General features: G+C 38.3%; 1 protein-coding gene across 3 annotated transcripts in view; it reads left to right on the top strand.

The window, feature by feature from the left end:
• LRRIQ1 (leucine rich repeats and IQ motif containing 1) overlaps positions 1–17,958 on the top strand; it is a 99,497-nt gene that overhangs the window by 74,062 nt on the left and 7,477 nt on the right. For all 3 annotated transcript variants that reach the window (XM_053405655.1, XM_053405654.1, XM_053405656.1), the window contains 3 exons: positions 6,872–6,995; positions 10,320–10,380; positions 14,329–14,449. In XM_053405655.1, coding sequence (XP_053261630.1) covers positions 6,872–6,995; positions 10,320–10,380; positions 14,329–14,449 — 306 coding nt within the window. The remainder of the gene's footprint in view (positions 1–6,871; positions 6,996–10,319; positions 10,381–14,328; positions 14,450–17,958) is intronic.

Below are 17,958 nucleotides of genomic sequence, written 5' to 3' on the forward strand. Positions count from 1 at the left end.
CCCTGGGACTTCTATATAATAAGCATGACTCCTGACTCTTAGCCAGGTCTGCTTTCTTAGATTTTTGTCAGACTTTCCTAGTAGTCCAGGCTATATATGCTACAATTTACTTGAGCTGTCACGGTGCTCTGTAACCGGTGCGCTCTTTGAAATTGAGGAGTTTTTAAACTCTGCATTTTGCAAATGGGAATATATCATAGTCATGTAATATATAAACAACTTTCTTGTTAGGTATCCATTGCAAAATGCATATTAAGATTTTAATGTGTGTGTTTGTTTGTTTTTACTTTTTCCTCAAATGCTGCATAGAACACATTACCTGTACCTTTAACAGCAGTCATCCAAGTATTATAGTTCAAATGTTGCTAAATGCATAATTTTTTTTGCATCCATCCCCTCTGGTGCCATGCAAATTATCCAACTTACTCCACTGTCCGTAGTAAATCTTTGAGTATAGTATAGCTAACCACATTGCCTAAGTAGCAAATTGCAATGTTTTAGCTACGCTGCCACTCATTCATTGTTTAACCTTGTATCATAAAGTGCTTCTTTCTTGCATAATGAAAATGGTTCCATTATGATTTTCTGCAACTTTTTCTCATCATGACTCCTTCTACTTCCACCATATGTGCTCCAGTTTCACACTGGCTCTTCCACCACAACAGCCAAAGAATGCAAGGCATAGACAATACAAATATGGAAGCTCTGGTGTTGTTGCAAATCATAAAACTGACATGTAAGTGTCATTGGGCCAGTTCAGAGATTCATTCCCTTCTTGCTAGACCATAGCATACCCCCCTCCCTTTGCCTCCTGTGGTCTAATGTCTGTTCCCTAACCAAAACCATAAATCTATTCAAACCATAGTAAAGTGACACTAAACCACAGTTCCCTCTTACATAAAGGAAAACTGTAGTTTAAACCAACCAGAATTGGCATGCCAGTGAGGGGAGGATGAGGGGGGAGCCCGTGTTTCTGGTGATTACTCACAACTTTCTAGGTCCTGATTTATCAATCTGCACTGCGGTCAGTTTGGCATGAATGCTTTCTTTATCAAAGAAATTATATTTAATAAACAGTTATATTTTAGTCAAGTCTTTATGCTTTTCAACTGGTTCACTTATGCTCTGGCTGTTCCTGCAGGTACAAGAGTCTTTCTGAGCCTTTGGGATGGATACACTACAACATGGGCATTATTATGTGCAAAGAAGCAGCTCCCATATTTTTCTGCTTTAATGTGACCCGTGATCTCTGAAATTTCAACATAAATATTCATGATCAGGGATCTATCCACAGATAATATTCATAAGTTCCCTTACAAGCACAATGCATTTTTCTTGTTTACTCAGACACAGGAGTGATTCCTGAAAGTGCAAAAATGTGTACCGTTGCAAAATCATTTGCACTACATGCTTTGTACATGAAGTATCCACAATTGTTCTTTTAACTTGTGAATGGCTAACACGTGGCCCTTCAGATGCTTTGAATTCTAGCTCCTAGAATTGATCAGGGATGGTCACAGGTTAACTATTCCTGGTTTAATTATACATTAACATATATTGGACTAATGGGGGTAGCTGTTTGTAATAAGCGTAAATGATGTGCATGTATATACCTTATTGTAATAGTCCCTATTTCACAGTATGCCGTAATGGCCCTGAAAAATTACTGTATTTTTCCATCTATAAGACATCCTCATGTATAAGACGTCCCCTATTTGGGGGGACTCCGATTTAAGAAAATGGGGGGAGATGTATCCATGTATAAGACGCCCCCAAAATGTTGAAGTTATTTTTTAGGGGGGAAACTAGTTTTATACACAGAAAAATGGGATAATTTAGAAAGTAAAGGTACAATAGAAGAAATACACTGAGTCGATCTGATTTTCCTTTTTATAGAAGCACTTTCCTTAATGTATCCTTTGTTTCTAAGACTTCAGCCTGGTGCAAATCACTATGATCAAAGTATAAGCCACTTACCTTTTTAAGTAAAAATCCAAATTACTATGCATTGCTTTCAGACCACAAATAAGATTGCCATGATACCTGTCTTCCATTTTTCTTAATGCAACCTCAAGCCAGTTTAAACAAAAAACAAAAAAACAAACCTTGAACATTAGATCTGAATGCTGGCACAGTGTTAGAGAGATCTGAAATTCATCCAGGATGCATGCATGGACTGAATGACTACTTTCTTTATTAATCTTACCCTGGCAGCAGTAGTACTGATGCTTTGTGTGGGAGGTGAATTATACTTATAAATCAGAAAAGTTAAACAGTAGTTGAATTTTTAGCATTTGTTCAGTCTCTAGCATATATGCCCATTTTACTCAACCCCTTTTTCCACAGTCACATTATTTGGTCATTTTATTAACTACTTAAGTTCCAGAAAATATTTTTACTACTATAAGTTCATATTTAACTGTTTGTTCTATGTCACAAAATACCAGTACAGTGGTACCTCTGGTTACAAACACCTCGGGTTACAAACACTTCGAGTTACAGACTCCGCTAACCCAGAAAAATAGTACCTCGGGTTAAGAACTTTACCTCTGGATGAGAACAGAAATTGTGCTCCGGCGGCGTGGCAGCAGCAGGAGGTCCCATTAGCTAAAGTGGTACCTCAGGTTAAGAACTGTTTCAGGTTAAGAACGGACCTCCGGAACGAATTAAGTTCGTAACCAGAGGTACCACTGTAGTTAGAATGGTGTTGAACAATGTTTTTTAACCTGTATGCTAGAAGAGTTAATTTCATGAGAGAGGCAGCAACGCAGGCCCTCTTCACTGCCACCATAAGTAGGCATTTGTTGTTGTTGTTGTTGTTGTTGTTTAGTCGTTTAGTCGTGTCCGACTCTTCGTGACCCCATGGACCAGAGCACGCCAGGCACTCCTGTCTTCCACTGCCTCCCACAGTTTGGTCAAACTCATGCTGGTAGCTTCGAGAACACTATCCAACCATCTCATCCTCTGTCGTCCCCTTCTCCTTGTGCCCTCCACCTTTCTCAACATCAGGGTCTTTTCCAAGGAGTCTTCTCTTCTCATGAGGTGGCCAAAGTATTGGAGCCTCAGCTTCACGATCTGTCCTTCCAGTGAGCACTCAGGGCTGATTTCCTTAAGAATGGATACATTTGATCTTCTTGCAGTCCATGGGACTCTCAAGAGTCTCCTCCAGCACCATAATTCAAAACATCAATTCTTCGGCGATCATAAGTAGGCATACATGCGCTAAATCAGCTGCACTTTTATTTGTGAACTGGTCTATTTTTCCACGCACAGTTCCCCAGTATGCCAGGGGGCTGAATGTGCTTCGTAGCATCAGAGGGGATGCTATGGGGCAATTGTGTTGCTAACCCTCTGCATTTCAGCACTATACAGTGAGACAGGGGCCTTGATAGGATCGCCGGCTCTCCACTGGAAAATTTCCAGAAAATTAAAGAATCCATTGAAATCCATAAGACTCTTAGGAGAGTCCATCTTAATTGGTCTCCCACCCCTTGCAGGGGAAAATGGATAGAGTTGCCCTAAAGTTCAACAGGAAGTGGTCTGACCATGGCATCGGAGTCGTAGAGCCATCACCACTCCAATTCCAGACCACCAAATCCAGGGAATGTCCTGTCCTGTGGGTCAGGCCAATGACCACATGAGACATCACTTAATTATACTGCATTTTTTTGTGAAAGTGCAGTTCGTACATATTTAAATAGAATAAATAAATAATGAAGTCTCAAACTGGATCAGGGGAAAGTAGCCTTTCAAAGGCTAGAGTTCTCCAGCACCATGCCAGAGACTACCTCTGCCAGTTCAGTCAGGGAGGCTAGTGGTCAGCTGGCTGTTCAGAACAGAAGCAGCATAGTCAATCTCTTTTGCTCTGGCACCAGGTAAAAGCTCCAAAGGCCAGCTGCCAGATGGAGAGGTCTCCTGGTGAGTCCCTGTAAGAACGGCATTTGATCATTTAGTTTTTGAGATGTAAAATCAAATGAAAAGACTATTACGATTTGGTTTGAAATCTAGATGATCTGTTGTACAGTGTGGTCATGGTCACATCTTAAAATACTAAATTGAAGCAAATGTTCCAAGGGTTTACCTGTTTAGATAAAATTCATTTAGGGCTGTCATCACCAATGAGCTGTTTAAAATACAGCATGACAGGAAGCTATATTGTTAAATAATTGATATTGTGACAACTATTGACTAACGATTCTGAAGAAGTGTGCATGCACATGAAAGCAAGAACAAACTTAGTTGGTCTCTAAGGGGCTAGTGGACATTTTTTTTTTAATGTATTTCGACTGTATCAGACCAACACGGCTACCTACCTGAATAACAATTCTTTAGTTAGATAGATTTGCTGGTTAATACCCCAGAATAGTCAGCTGATCGGAGCAAATGGTTATGAGATAGTTGGGAATACATTTGATTGGGATACCAACTAAGAGGAGGGGGCAGAGGGGTGTGTGTGTGTGTTTGTGTGAACTTGAGACAGAAGGGGAAAGCACGCTGTGAATTGGCATCTCTGCAAATCTGATGTGGGTTACCAGATCAGCTTTGCCTCCACTTAGGGTTAATTTGTATATTTGTAAATAATTATTTGTAAATAAAGCCAATATCATAATGATACAATAAGTCTCAGCACTCTCATCCAAAGTAAACCAAGCCCATTTAGCATTGCCTATGCAACTTTTCGCCACTGGGGAAGTGGGGAACACAATACAAGATGACTAATATGTAAGCCTGCACATGGGGTATATTATACTTCTAAGCTTGCTAGCTTTTCTTCTTTAGTCAATACAATACAATCCTGTGTATGTTTCCTCAAAAGTAAGTCATTCTAGAGCTTCATTCCAAGTAAGAGTGCATGTGATTGCTGCCTTAAATGTCCGTGTATTTTGTTACTCTGTTAATGACTAGGAACATTCCCAAAATGTCTTGAGACAGAACAAGCATTGCTATGAAAATGTTATTGCTGGTGGCAAGAGAGAAAAATTAAGAGCAGGCTAAAGTACAGAGAATATGGTTTCTTTTTGCTCTAGAAAATCAAAGTGATCACAAAGGGTACTTTCCCATGGCACATAATCATCCCAAGGGATTAAATGCTCCAACAGATCATCCTGATAATACATAGATTTTAGGAAACAGGTGCTGGAGATATGACTTGATTACATTCAGTGCTCTAAGTTCACAGTATGAAAAATCGGGAATGAATTTGGAAGTTCATTCCACCACCTTACACTGAGTGTTTCTACACATCACAAAATCAGCCAGAAGCCTCAGGCTTTTCTGGTCTGAAAAGGCCAGAAACAAGAGGTCTGCACTACGTATAGAGATCTTTAACATATAATATCACATATTCCAATGTGAATTTCTTCTTTCTAAGTTGACTTCTACCAGCTGCTGTGAGTTGGTAAAGTAACTTTTTGAGTGTCTGCTGCATTTCTGAAGCAATGTCTGCACAGGAGATTACCTCACTTCTGTCTGGTACTGTATTTGGTTCACACATGTTTGAATGTGATGCTCTTTTCTTTCTGTTCCTTCTATATTGCAGTTTCATCCTTTTTTTGTACATGTACTGAGTTTGACCAGGATTTAGTTTATGATATCAGAAGCTATCCCCATCTCCCTCCACTTTTTTTTCTTTTACATCTTCATAGAACTGCAATTACAACACCTAAATAAGCTCTGTCACCACAGTCCATCATGTACATCCTACATCCCAAGCTACCCCAATGCAGAGTCCATCTTATTTAGCCATGGCCCAGGTGCACATGAAAAGTAGAAATGATGTCACTCAAGGGAACAAACATAAAATAGGAAGAAGCAGAACAGAGTAAGGTCCTGGGTCCCTTGAGAACAGTGCAGGATCAGGAGATAGAAGCTCATCAGTAGTAAGGTTGGTGGGTAAAAGTTAAAGGTAAATGACCCCTGGATAGTTAGATCTAGTCAAAGGCGATTGGAAAGAAGAGGGAGAGGGCCAGGTCTGAGTGCTAACCACACCTTGGAACCAGCTAAGGCTCCTAGAATAAAGCTGACCACCAGTAAAAACTCAGAAATGGCACAGTGGGCCTATAAGGAGGCAGCAATTCCTGTCCCATCCAGTGTTCATCACAATCAGAGCTTTCTGTTCTCTTACAGTTAGGCTTCTGTTAAAACCTGGGTTATTGGTCTTCCTACCCGCTATGGCTGAAAGCCTGAAACAAACATAATTACGTGCAATTAATTGTGCAATTAACTTCAAGGCATTTCAGTGAAAAGGAAACACAAAAACTATGCAGAAAATAATGTGATAATTTGTGTAATGTTTGTGGATTAAAAAAGAAAGCAGCAAAAAAGTAATGCCACTCATATTTGCTTGCTTCATTTCCATTCTGGACTTCAGGCAAGCATGAGAGTTACGGCAATCCTCTGCCATCCCTAGGCAGAAGACAGAGTTAAACCCCAGCTATTTAGTGCCCCCACTAGGAGGGGACCAGCCCTTTGGAATGTTTTTTAAGGAAATCTTGTGTGGATATAATCAAAGGGAAGGCAATTATAGAAGCTTATTTACATACCTGTTTACTTAACTGATCTTTTCTAATAGCCCTACTAACCTTCCACAGACACATTTTGTACTTTCTGTTTCTATATGGAGCCTTATTTTGCAAATATTCTGTGTGCTACAAAGTACAGAGAAAGGAAATAAGGGAGAAAATACGGGCTCTATCTTTTTTTCTGTTTTTACTTACCACCTTATCTGCACAATCCTATGAAGAAGTCTTGTTGAGGCCATTTTGTCTCACTGCCACATAAACCCTTCATAGCATTCTGCTGTAAATCAGTGCTGTTTGTTTGGCATTTGTCACAACAAAAGTTAGAACTTGAAAATATCTCTCATCCACAGGTAAGGAAGAAGCATTTGCTTATGGTTCCGCAGATAAGATGGAAAGGAACAAAGAGCGTACATACCAATGGCTTCATACACAGGTTTGGGATTTTGAAGCAACTAGCCCCAGAAATGAAAAATGGTGAGATCATTGCCTTTAAATTAGATTTTTGGATTGTAATAACACATCATGTAACATGAAACCCATCTTAATTGTCCTAAAACAAATATGCTTTTTTTTTGCCAAAGGCCAGATTGCCAAGTTTCAAACACACTCCCGTTGAGAATTAATTTAATAAATTCTGCATCTCATTCTGCCACAAACCTTAGTGAATTGCTATGACATGCCAGCATGAAATATCACTTCATAATATCCATGAATATTTTTTCTGTCAGAAACCCAAATAGTTGTATTTATGAAAAATGCAGGAAAACATATATTTTTCTTGTATTCTTCAAGTTACAGAATGCATTCAAAATCATTGTAATTTAATGGCTAACCAGGTACACTAAATAGTGCACCAATATGTGGAGACATGGCAGATGGTATTTTGAACTAGGCATGGGCTAGAGTGGACAATATATTTTACAGAAATACACAAGGAAAAAGGGAGCAGAAATAATACGAAGCTTTTGATTGTTATTTAAAAAAAATAACAAAATGTCAGGTCTGCACATTTGAGGAAATGCTTCCCTTTAAACTTCAATGATTTATCTTTGTGTAAGTGGTGGTTCTTCAGAAGTCAAAAGAGAGTTTCTCTGAGGATAGTTATCAAGGCTGTCAGGCAGATGATACCTGCAGATGCGAGGCAATTCTGCCCTCAGATCAGGAAAAAAACAACACTCCTCAGAGTTTTCTTGTCAGTGGGGGGACAGCTGAATGACAAAAAGCATACAGGTGGACTTTTTAAAAATGTTGTCATGATTAATAAAGATGCTAAAGTGCAAGAGACAGGATCCAATTGGTGGAATATCAGAGGAACTACTACACATAATTGGCATCAGGCCATAGCACAAATTCTGCCCCAGGAAGCAGGTGTGCACTATGATGCAACACTACTGGGACGTGGGTGGCGCTGTGGGTTAAACCACAGAACCTAGGACTTGCTGATCAGAAGGTCAGCGGTTTGAATCCCCGCGACAGGGTGAGCGCCTGTTGCTCGGTCCCTGCTCCTGCCAACCTAGCAGTTCAAAAGCACGCCAAAGTGCAAGTAGATAAATAGGTACTGCTCCGGCGGGCAGGTAAACGGCATTTCCGTGCGCTGCTCTGTTTCGCCAGAAGCGGCTTAGTCATGCTGGCCACATGACCCAGAAGCTGTTCGCCGGCTCCCTCGGCCAGTAAAGCAAGATGAGCGCCACAACCCCAGAGTCGGCCACGACTGGACCTAATGGTCAGGGGTCCCTTTACCTTACTGTCACGCAACATGCTGTCCATAGGCAGCCTGGAAGTCCAAGGTTCTCTAAATAAATTTTGATTTATTGTTATTTAACATCATTTATATCCTACTTACTTGTAATAATAGCTCTAAACAGATCCCTCCCTTCCTTTATTTGCAAGCTATTTGTGTTGAGATCAGTGGTGCAGTGGACCCAGGGACAAAGTGCCACGATTGATTTCTCAGTAGGGATGTTAATGGCATGATTTTGTAGGGCGCTATCTGCCAATCCCATGCCAAATTGAATTAAACATTGTGAGCAGCTGCTTACCTAACAGCAATGGTAACCATATCAAGTGGAAGTCAGTGACAACAGATACTCCCCAAAATATTCTTATTTGGAACAAGATAGTATATTTCAATTAATTATGTTTAGGACTGAGATGCCAGACAACGTTAGAACATCTTAGAAATGAATTTCACTTATATTGAATATTATTTAAAGCAACAATCCTCAAGTAATCATAGAATCACAGAATTGTAGAGTTGGAAGGGATCCTGAGGATCATCTAGTCCAACCCCCTGCAATGCAGGAATATGCAGCTGTCCCAAACAGGAATCAAACCTGCAACCTTGGTGTTATCAGCACCACTCTCCAACCAGAGTGGTTCAGAAAAAGATAGAAGTTCAATTCATAGTTTAACCTTTTAAACAATATTTTATATAATGATGAGGTTTTTTATATACAGGAGTACCATACTTACCCTTGAAAAATATGTGTTTTTTTAAAACCAGGTGAAAAGATAAAACCATAAACTATAGTATTTTTAATCTTGAGCTCTGTAAGTTAGCAGAGGGGCCCAGATATTACAATTTAGGTTTTTTTAATTCCCTGGTTTTAATTTTCATAAAAGCATTTAGAGAAGATAAATACAATAGTTTTTTAGAATTAAGGTCAAATGTCATTTATGCAATCTCAGTTGTTTCTAACAACACACTCCTATAGATGCCTACTCAGAAGTAAGCCATAGAGTTCAATTGGGCTTATTTCCAGATAAGTAGGTATACTGTTGCAGTCTAAATCGTATTAAATCACTTCTGTAGATGTGTGGCACATTAATGGTAATAGCATTTGTTAGGATAATTTAGGTATTATGACTGATCCTACTTACCCTCAACTTGATGGCAAAACATCAACTGGAAAGGAATCAGAAGCCATGTGGTCAAATAACTGATAGACTTATCTAACCAAAACCAAGATTACTGCTATATAATAGACTGCTTGAATAAGATTGGATAATGATAGGTGTAATTTATATTCCTTCAATGCACTAGTAAATTCGATAAATTTCTAGCTATTAAAGAACTTGCATTTTGAGAATTTTATCTTAAACTTTCTGGCAATGAATGACTTCCTTATCTGTTTGAGCCAGATTGTTAAAAATAATATTCCTTAAACCCACTGAAAATAAGAGCCAAAATTCTTAATGATATTTAGCTAAACATTTGACGACCTGCAGTTTCTAAGCAGTAGGTGTCATATAGCCCAATGCTAACTATCATAGAATCATGGAGTTGTAGAGTTGGAAAGATATGTTTATCCAGAAGTCCCATTGATTATAGTGAAACTTGCCAACAGGTAAATATGTACACTTAAGGACAGGACCTAGTAATTGCCTTAAGCGTTTGTTTTGTATTGTTCTCAAACCGATATTTAGTTGGGGGGTTTTATACTATTAAAATACGTTTAGCTGTGTTTATGGTATTCATACATTGCCATGAGACAATTGTAAAATGCTCTCCATAAATTGTTTAATAGTGATATTTATGTGTGCCCAAGCAAGCTTTAGGTTTGTCATACAAGACCCCACTTGACATGCCTAGGAAATCACTTTTGAAATAGGGAGAAGACTGGGGGGAAGCAGTGTGTTGTGTGGTTTAAATTTGTTGCTCAAAGATAAGGCAAACAGCTCACTGGGTATACCAAAGCCCTTGGAGCAATTGAACTAGTTCATTGGGTACTAGGTTTAGTATTCTGATGCATTTTATTCTGTTACTGACATATTTGTCATTTTCCATTCACTGTATAGCAAACATTTCTTACCTGAGATAGATCCAGAAGTTATCAAGGGAGGAAGAGTTCAACATGTGGTAAGATGTTTTGTTTTGTTTTGTTTTTACCATGGTAACTGGTTTATTATTATTATTATTATTATTAAATTTATATGCCACCTTTTATCAAAAGATCTCAGGGCACAACATTAACTCAGTGTACAACATTAAAAAATGATTACAATTGCAATCCCGTGCATTCTTAACTGGCAGTGAGCCCCACTGAACGCAATGTGACTTACTTATGGGTAAATATGCATATGATTGTCCTATAAATGCTTCTGAGATCAGGGTGAGACCTTTCTTTGAATGCTACAGCTGTGTAAAATCAAATCTGCATATATACATAATTCATAAGCTCTTTGCATTTGCCTTCTGTCCCTCAATTGTGGGTTATCCCCTTGCATGTGTCATTACCAGTCCGCCAGGAGCTGCACTGGCTTTTGATAAGCTGCCAAGTGCAACGTAAGTTGTTGATTTCAAAAGCCCAGAATGACTAGGAACACAAATACTTAAAGGAGCACCTCTGCAATGCTCAACAGGGATCAACAGGGAGGCCTTACTTTTAGTCCCACTGTTGTGTGCTGACACAAAGCAAGGCCTTCTCTGTGATGGCACCCCAACTGTGGAAAATTACAATGAACCCCCTCAGTAACTATTTTTTGGCACCAGCTTAATTTATTCATTAAGACTTTTTGAAGATAAGGGAGAGTTTCTGACTGGCATGAACATTCAGGTTCTTATTAAATTACTGGAAGTATTCTATTGGGGAAAATGTTTTAGCTGCGATTTTAGTTTTTTATTATATTTTACGTGATTGCTTTGTAAACCAGCCTGTGATCTATATAGGTAAAGGGCTGTTTAGAAATAAACGTGAGTTGTGAGCCCTTGTTCCACTTGTTCAATTGCACATTGACTTTCAGCAGTACCTCAGATTTTGAGGTGCAGGGAGAATAGACAATGTACAGTGGTACCTCGGGTTAGATACGCTTCAGGTTAGATACGCTTCAGGTTACACACTCCGCTAACCCAGAAATAGTGCTTCAGGTTAAGAACTTTGCTTCAGGATGTGAACAGAAATCGGGCTCCGGCGGTGCAGCAGCAGCAGGAGGCCCCATTAGCTAAAGTGGTGCTTCAGGTTAAGAACACTTTCAGATTAAGAACGGACCTCCGGGACGAATTAAGTACTTAACCTGAGGTACCACTGTATTAGGGTGGGTGCTGAATCCAGTTGTGTGAACAGCAGAGTACCACTCAAAAATAATTACTTGTGTATGAATAGCAAACTGACTTTACTCAGATGTATGCTACATCCCCTCTGACGAACAACATAATACACTAACAAAATATGTGGGTGGGCTTTGTTCACAGTATAATACAGATTTATCTCTGAATTATGTTTGAGGAATGAATTTTACCCCCAGTCTGAATGACTAGTAACCCAGATTACTTTTTTGTATAAACCCACAAAGAGATCAAGACCTGTTTGATACAGCCAGGCATGTTAATTGGTAGCTTCTGCCTCATGAATATATTAATTTCAAAACATTTATTGAAAACTTGAGATGAGTCCCAGCAGAATAAAAGAATAAAAACCAGCAATAAGTGTTTTAAATAACAATCAGTACAGTAGACTCTGCAGCAGCAGGAACACAGCACCACAGTGTCCACTTTGTGGCCATAAGCATTCTGCCAGAGGTATGTTTTAGTGCTAGGACTGGGAGAACTCAGATTTCAAACCCTATTATGCCATAAACCTCGCTTAATGACCTTGGGCAGGTCATGCAAACTCTGTCTAACCTAGTTCACATAGTTGTGATGAGGACTAAAGTATCCTACTTTGAGGTCCATGAAAGAAAGGCAAGATGTAAATGTTGCAAATAAAATAAATAAATAGGACACAAGGCCAAAGTATCTCATCAGATAGGTTGTTCTTGGGTTCATCAGCATGGCATCCATGGCCAACAATATGCCCACCAGGACCTCATCAGGTGCAATGAAATATTTCCTCAAAAGTCTGCAATAATTGAGAAAGTATTTTCTCTTTCTGCTCAGTCCCTGTCTGCACTGTCTTGGCCTCTCCTATACACCCTCATAGCAGCCATTTTGTGAGTGGTGCCCACGGCACTTTCTCAAAATTCCAGATTTTCCCACTGGTCCAAAAAGGTTAGTGACTCCTGTTCTACAGCCTCAAAATCATTAAGATAGAAGTATGTCTTCACCTCACATGTGTGCACATGGAGTAGGAACAGTCTTGCATAGCTAAGGCAGTAACTCAGCTAATCTAGGGAGAGGTGAACTTTAAGAAACCTGTAGGTGCCAGACTATAAAGGGATTTTAAAAGGGCCACCTTAAATTAAGTCCAGAAGGTGTCTAGTCTTTGTAAAGTAGGATGAATATATTCCCAAATGTAAGCCTCTTCCAGGAGATGGGCAACAGAATTCTGCACTAGTTGAAGCTTCTAGTTTATCTTCATGGACAGGCTTCAATGAAGCACACTTCAGCAATACATTTTCGAGATTACAAAAGCATGGATCAGCATGGCAAAACCTCTTTTCTCCAAAAAGGGGGCAAGACTATATCTCAGATGAAGTAGATAAAACAGATGTTTGTCTAACAGATTGGGAGAACTTAGATCAGGGTCAACTGGCAATTAGATTTCTGGCAATTAATAGTTGATCAGCAAGGGTCTCCTATTTTTGTTAGGAACAACAGCAACATAATTACCTTTTTCTAGCTAAATTAGGCTGCTGAAATGTGTCCATCAAGTTCATAGGCTCAGAGCGTGCTCAGAGGCCCCCTGTTCTTTAATTCCAACTGTCTTCTGCACATGGTTCCAGTTTGTAGGTCTTGGGGTTCTATTAAAAACCAAAACCAAACTAGATCCAAGAAACCTGAAGTCTACTCCAGTCTATAAGAGTGGACAAACACTGAATGTCTGCATTAATTTGTTCTGCCAAGATCTTGGAAGCACCACAGTCATTACAGATACACTTCAGAAGCTGAGAGCACTTAGTCCATTGAAATAATTGAGAAATAAAGACTGTACTGTATTCTTAGGTCCTCCCTCAATGAGATGTAAGTGTATTTTAACTTTCTTGCAGATGCACCAACTAATTTCACTAAAAATGTCAGTACATTTATGAATTGTAATTTTATTTATGTTTAAAACCTTAAATACAGCATTGCATTCACAAATAACACATTTTTAAACTCAGCAAAATTAAATTCGTATGTACATTTCAGTTTCATAGGCTGTGATCCTTACATGGAAATAAATCTAAACATAAATAGTCTTACTTACAAGGATTTATGGTTGAAAGACCAGTATTTGTAATGTACAGATATGTGCATTGCTGAAACCATTGAATTAATTTCTCTATTCAATCTCCATTCTAAATCTAAAAACATACTGACATGAAAGAACTTTTTTCTGTTCTATTCTTTTAAATCCATCAATATGTTACATTTTAATATAATTATCTTATGCAAGCTGTACATAAAAACTCTTCTGAAGGTTTAGTTAGGTAGCAAAGATGAAATTACTCACTCAGTGTTTGATTGATAGAACTGATACTTGCTCTGGATTAAGCACAAATATGGCAAAAAAATAATCAAATATAGCATTTCTGGCTTTCAACTCTGACTTTAAATTATAGACTGCTCAGTAAATGATCTTAAGCTGTTTAAGGTTTCATCAGTTGTCTGCAAGATTTATTTTCTTCAAAATTACTGTACTAAAATGTTGTCTTTTGTTGCTGCACTGATTCTGATCACAAACCACAATTTTAAGATCGCCTCCTATTTACAAAAATGCTTTGACATAGTGCATTTGTTCAGACTGGGCAGCAATAAAGGATTGTGGGATCATTCTGAAGAAGATTGTTTGACAGAGCCGGCTTGTTTATTTGAGAGTAATGTGAGCTGCATTCAGAAAATGTCATATTTTGTTTCTTGATTGTGTACATTCTCTTTCACTGCTTCCAGACAAGCCCTGTAAGGAGAGAAGACACGGATTTAGAGCTTGTTTCCATGACCAGTGGAAGTACTTTGACTCAGAACAAAGAAAAAAATAATCAGCCACACAGACACTCAGCAGGACCTTCAAGTAAGTTGTACTTTCCTTTTAATAATCAGCTAGATAAAACTTGAATCACCTGACAGGGCTTAGCATCAAATGACACAATCTTAGCAGGACAGTGGTGGTTTAGTCTCTACGTCTGCCCTTATTTTGAAATTTTATGTGAATATAAAATGTATGCCTATAGATATATTGAAATGTTAGTGTATGCATGTAGATAGCACAGAACTACATAAATGTGTGTGTGTGTGTGTGTGTGTGTGTGTGTGTATCTAGCATATCCAGAGCGAGAGATATGTACATATGTGTATGTATATACATATGTATATGTATATACATATGTATATGTACCGGTATATGTATATACGTATACATACATACATACATACATACATACATACAGTGCTTTTTTCTGGGGGTACGCAGGGGTATGCATACTCCTAAACGTTTTGTGAATCTAAGTTTGGCCTCGTTGAGGGGCAGTATTTCAATATGAGTAGGAAAATGAGAGTACCCCTAAACATTTGGGGGGGGGGAATCACTGCATACATATATCTCTAGATGTGTATGTATGGGAGAGTGATTGACAAATTGATTTAAAGAGAGTGTGTATGATAATGTGTGTGCATAAAACCACGTGGAAAATTAGAATCATCAGAGGTTTTGTTTAACTAAAACCTATAATTTAGTTACTTATTCCTCTAGGCCCTACCAAACCCTTTGATGTTTCCTGAAGATGGGTATTTGTCTGCCACTTAAGGCCTAATCCTGAAACCACTTGCTCATTGGTAGCTTTCAGTGAGACAACTGGCATGGTTTCATTCACTTTAGTAGTGCAGATTTGATTTACAATGAGAGTCTTCTGTCTTTTTAATTGTTTAATCCATAAGTATTAAATCAGTAATTTGACAAGAACAGTTTAGTGTACTTTTTTTACAGAAGTTGTAGGCAAAAAAAGAGTATAGTATGCATTTAATCCACAAACAGCAGTTAAGCACCTACTGCGATAAGTCTAACACTAAGATTTGCTTTGCTACCATACAAGTTGCAAAGTTTGGGCATACCAAACTATACCAGTATAGCATCACACTCCTTGATATTATGATTCCTTCATAGAAAATGTCTGGTGGAGTTGGCACAAATGCTTTTATTCAGAAACATATATTTAAATAGCACTTTTATAAAGAATTGGTGGACAGGTAGAAATACATGGTTTATCAGAAAAAGTAATCAGAAACATTTTAGTATTTAAAAACTATAAGAAAAATAAGATTGAGACATAATAATGTTTCAAAGGTACTTATTAGTGAATAAAGCTGAGGTCTGTTGCAGTACTATGTTCATTTATATTCTGTCTAATTTTTCTAAGAAATCTGGAGAATCAATTTTCAAGCTTAGTGTAATTTTGGCTTAGAGAGTTAATTAGCTGCTTTTGGCCCTGAAGAGTTTGTATGCCCCAGTGATTTTTGCTAATATTTTTAATTTGATTCCAAAGATGAATGTTTTTATGAAACTCCTCTTAGTTTCAAAAGAGAATTCTTGCATGGCAACTCTAGACTACCTTTGTTTTTGTTTTTGGTCTGGGCTATTTCACATTCTAAGAAGTCTAAGACTGCAATCCTCTGCATACTCCCTGGAAAAGCCCAAAGTGGGGCTTGCTTCTGAATAAACATGAGTAAGATTGCAACACATTCAATAGTCATGCTCTGAAACACTTTTCCATAATAATATAAAAGACTACAACACTTTTACATTTTTCCCTACCATGGTAAAATAAAAAATTGCAATAATAAGTAAATCTATTTGAAAATATCATTTGTTGACTTGGACCTGAAGAAAGGCACACTCTGCAGACTGAATTGAAAGAAATGCATAGATTAGAAATCAATGAGTTCCATTATTTGCTTTTTTAAAAGATAAATGGTGCATCCTTGCATCCTTCTCGGTAAAAGTTTCCCTTTGCCAGTGAGGGGGGACAGTTTTTCATTCACTAAAAGATTGTGAGGCCTATGCTTCCTCTCCTGTGATTATGTCTCTCTCTCTCTCTCTCTCTCTCTCTGTGTGTGTGTGTGTGTACATGTCGTGTTAACAGGCTTACAGTTGTTGATCGTACATTATCTTTAAAAAAGCTTTCACCAGTTATCATTGTATGCACATATGATTTAAATATTTAAATAAATGATTTCAGGACAGACCCAAGAAACGTTGTTTAAAGAATAAAAATAACAAAACAGTTACTCAACTCCAACCTGCTAAATTCTACTTATTTCATATAACTTCAAACTGATGTAAACATTTTGCAGCAAAAGATTTGTTCTGGTCACTGTTGTTAAATAGCTGATTTCCTCTCACACATAACCATGCTGTATTTGCTGCTAAGTAATACAATATGGTAAAGGATTTGGATAAATTATAAAATACGTCACACAGTTCTAGATAGACTGGTGAAAATTCTATGACGTCTTAGCAGACTTTATGGTATGCCGATACACTGATTTGCAAAGTCTCTATTTTTCTTTCTTCGTGCCCCCTCCAATAAAAGTTCCAAATATTTCCTATACTGCATTACTTATCAAAACAGAGTTGTATGTCAACTTTGACATCTGTTAAAGAATAGAGGATTTAGTCGGGAGGGGGCAGAGAGAGAGAGAGAGAGAGAGAGAGCGCGAGAGCGTGCACAGAACAAATCATTAGCAAAGAAAATAGATTAAAGAGAAGAGAACTTAATGCCTGGGGGAAATGAGCATTTATTCAAATTTAAGAAGTCTTTTCAGCACGCATTTAATTCTGCAGGTTTTTGTACATGCAGGCACCTTAAAATCTGACTCAAAATATTAATTGAAATTTTGAATAGCTGGGTACAAATAATGTAAATCACCTGAGTGTCTAGCAAATGCTTTTTTCATTGTAACGGTCACAAAATTTTACATTGTAATACTAAACACACATGCAGTTTACCAAATGCTGTAGATTATAAAGGATGCTTCCACCCCAACCCAAATACCTTGGACTTCCCAATTCAGGCAGAAGTATTCCAAGAGCAGACTCAGGTTATTTCATGCCAGCTCTGGGGAATGCATATGACACAGATGTAGAGCAGCCTGGGTACATTTTGAGGGCACCTTTTTCTATACTGTAAGGCCTCTTCTGTGGCATCTGACTGCTCTTACTGCAACAGAGTCCTCGGAGCATGCAAGGCTCCCACGTTCCATGCCTGAAGCTTCTGATCTGTTAAATGGATAATAATATCATTGACCGCATGTGGCACCAGAAGCCTCAGAACCTTTGCTAGGTCCACCATGTATGCAATTTCTGGAGTGGTGCTTCAAGAACATGGTGCTTCTGTTCCAGGAATTCAGCTTCCAAGGTTATGGCTTGCTCCTCCTGTGAAAACATATCAAGGCAGTAATGGTTTATATGCACAAAACATGATGTAGTACTAGGTTGAACTGGGGGGGGGAAACAATTCTGTATTTATCTGTTATTGTAATTGTGGTTTTATAAAGAGTAGTTTTTGTGTATGAATGTGTGGTTAT

This window comes from Podarcis raffonei, chromosome 10 (genome assembly GCF_027172205.1).
Source record: "Podarcis raffonei isolate rPodRaf1 chromosome 10, rPodRaf1.pri, whole genome shotgun sequence".
Classification (NCBI taxonomy): Eukaryota; Metazoa; Chordata; class Lepidosauria; order Squamata; family Lacertidae; genus Podarcis; species Podarcis raffonei.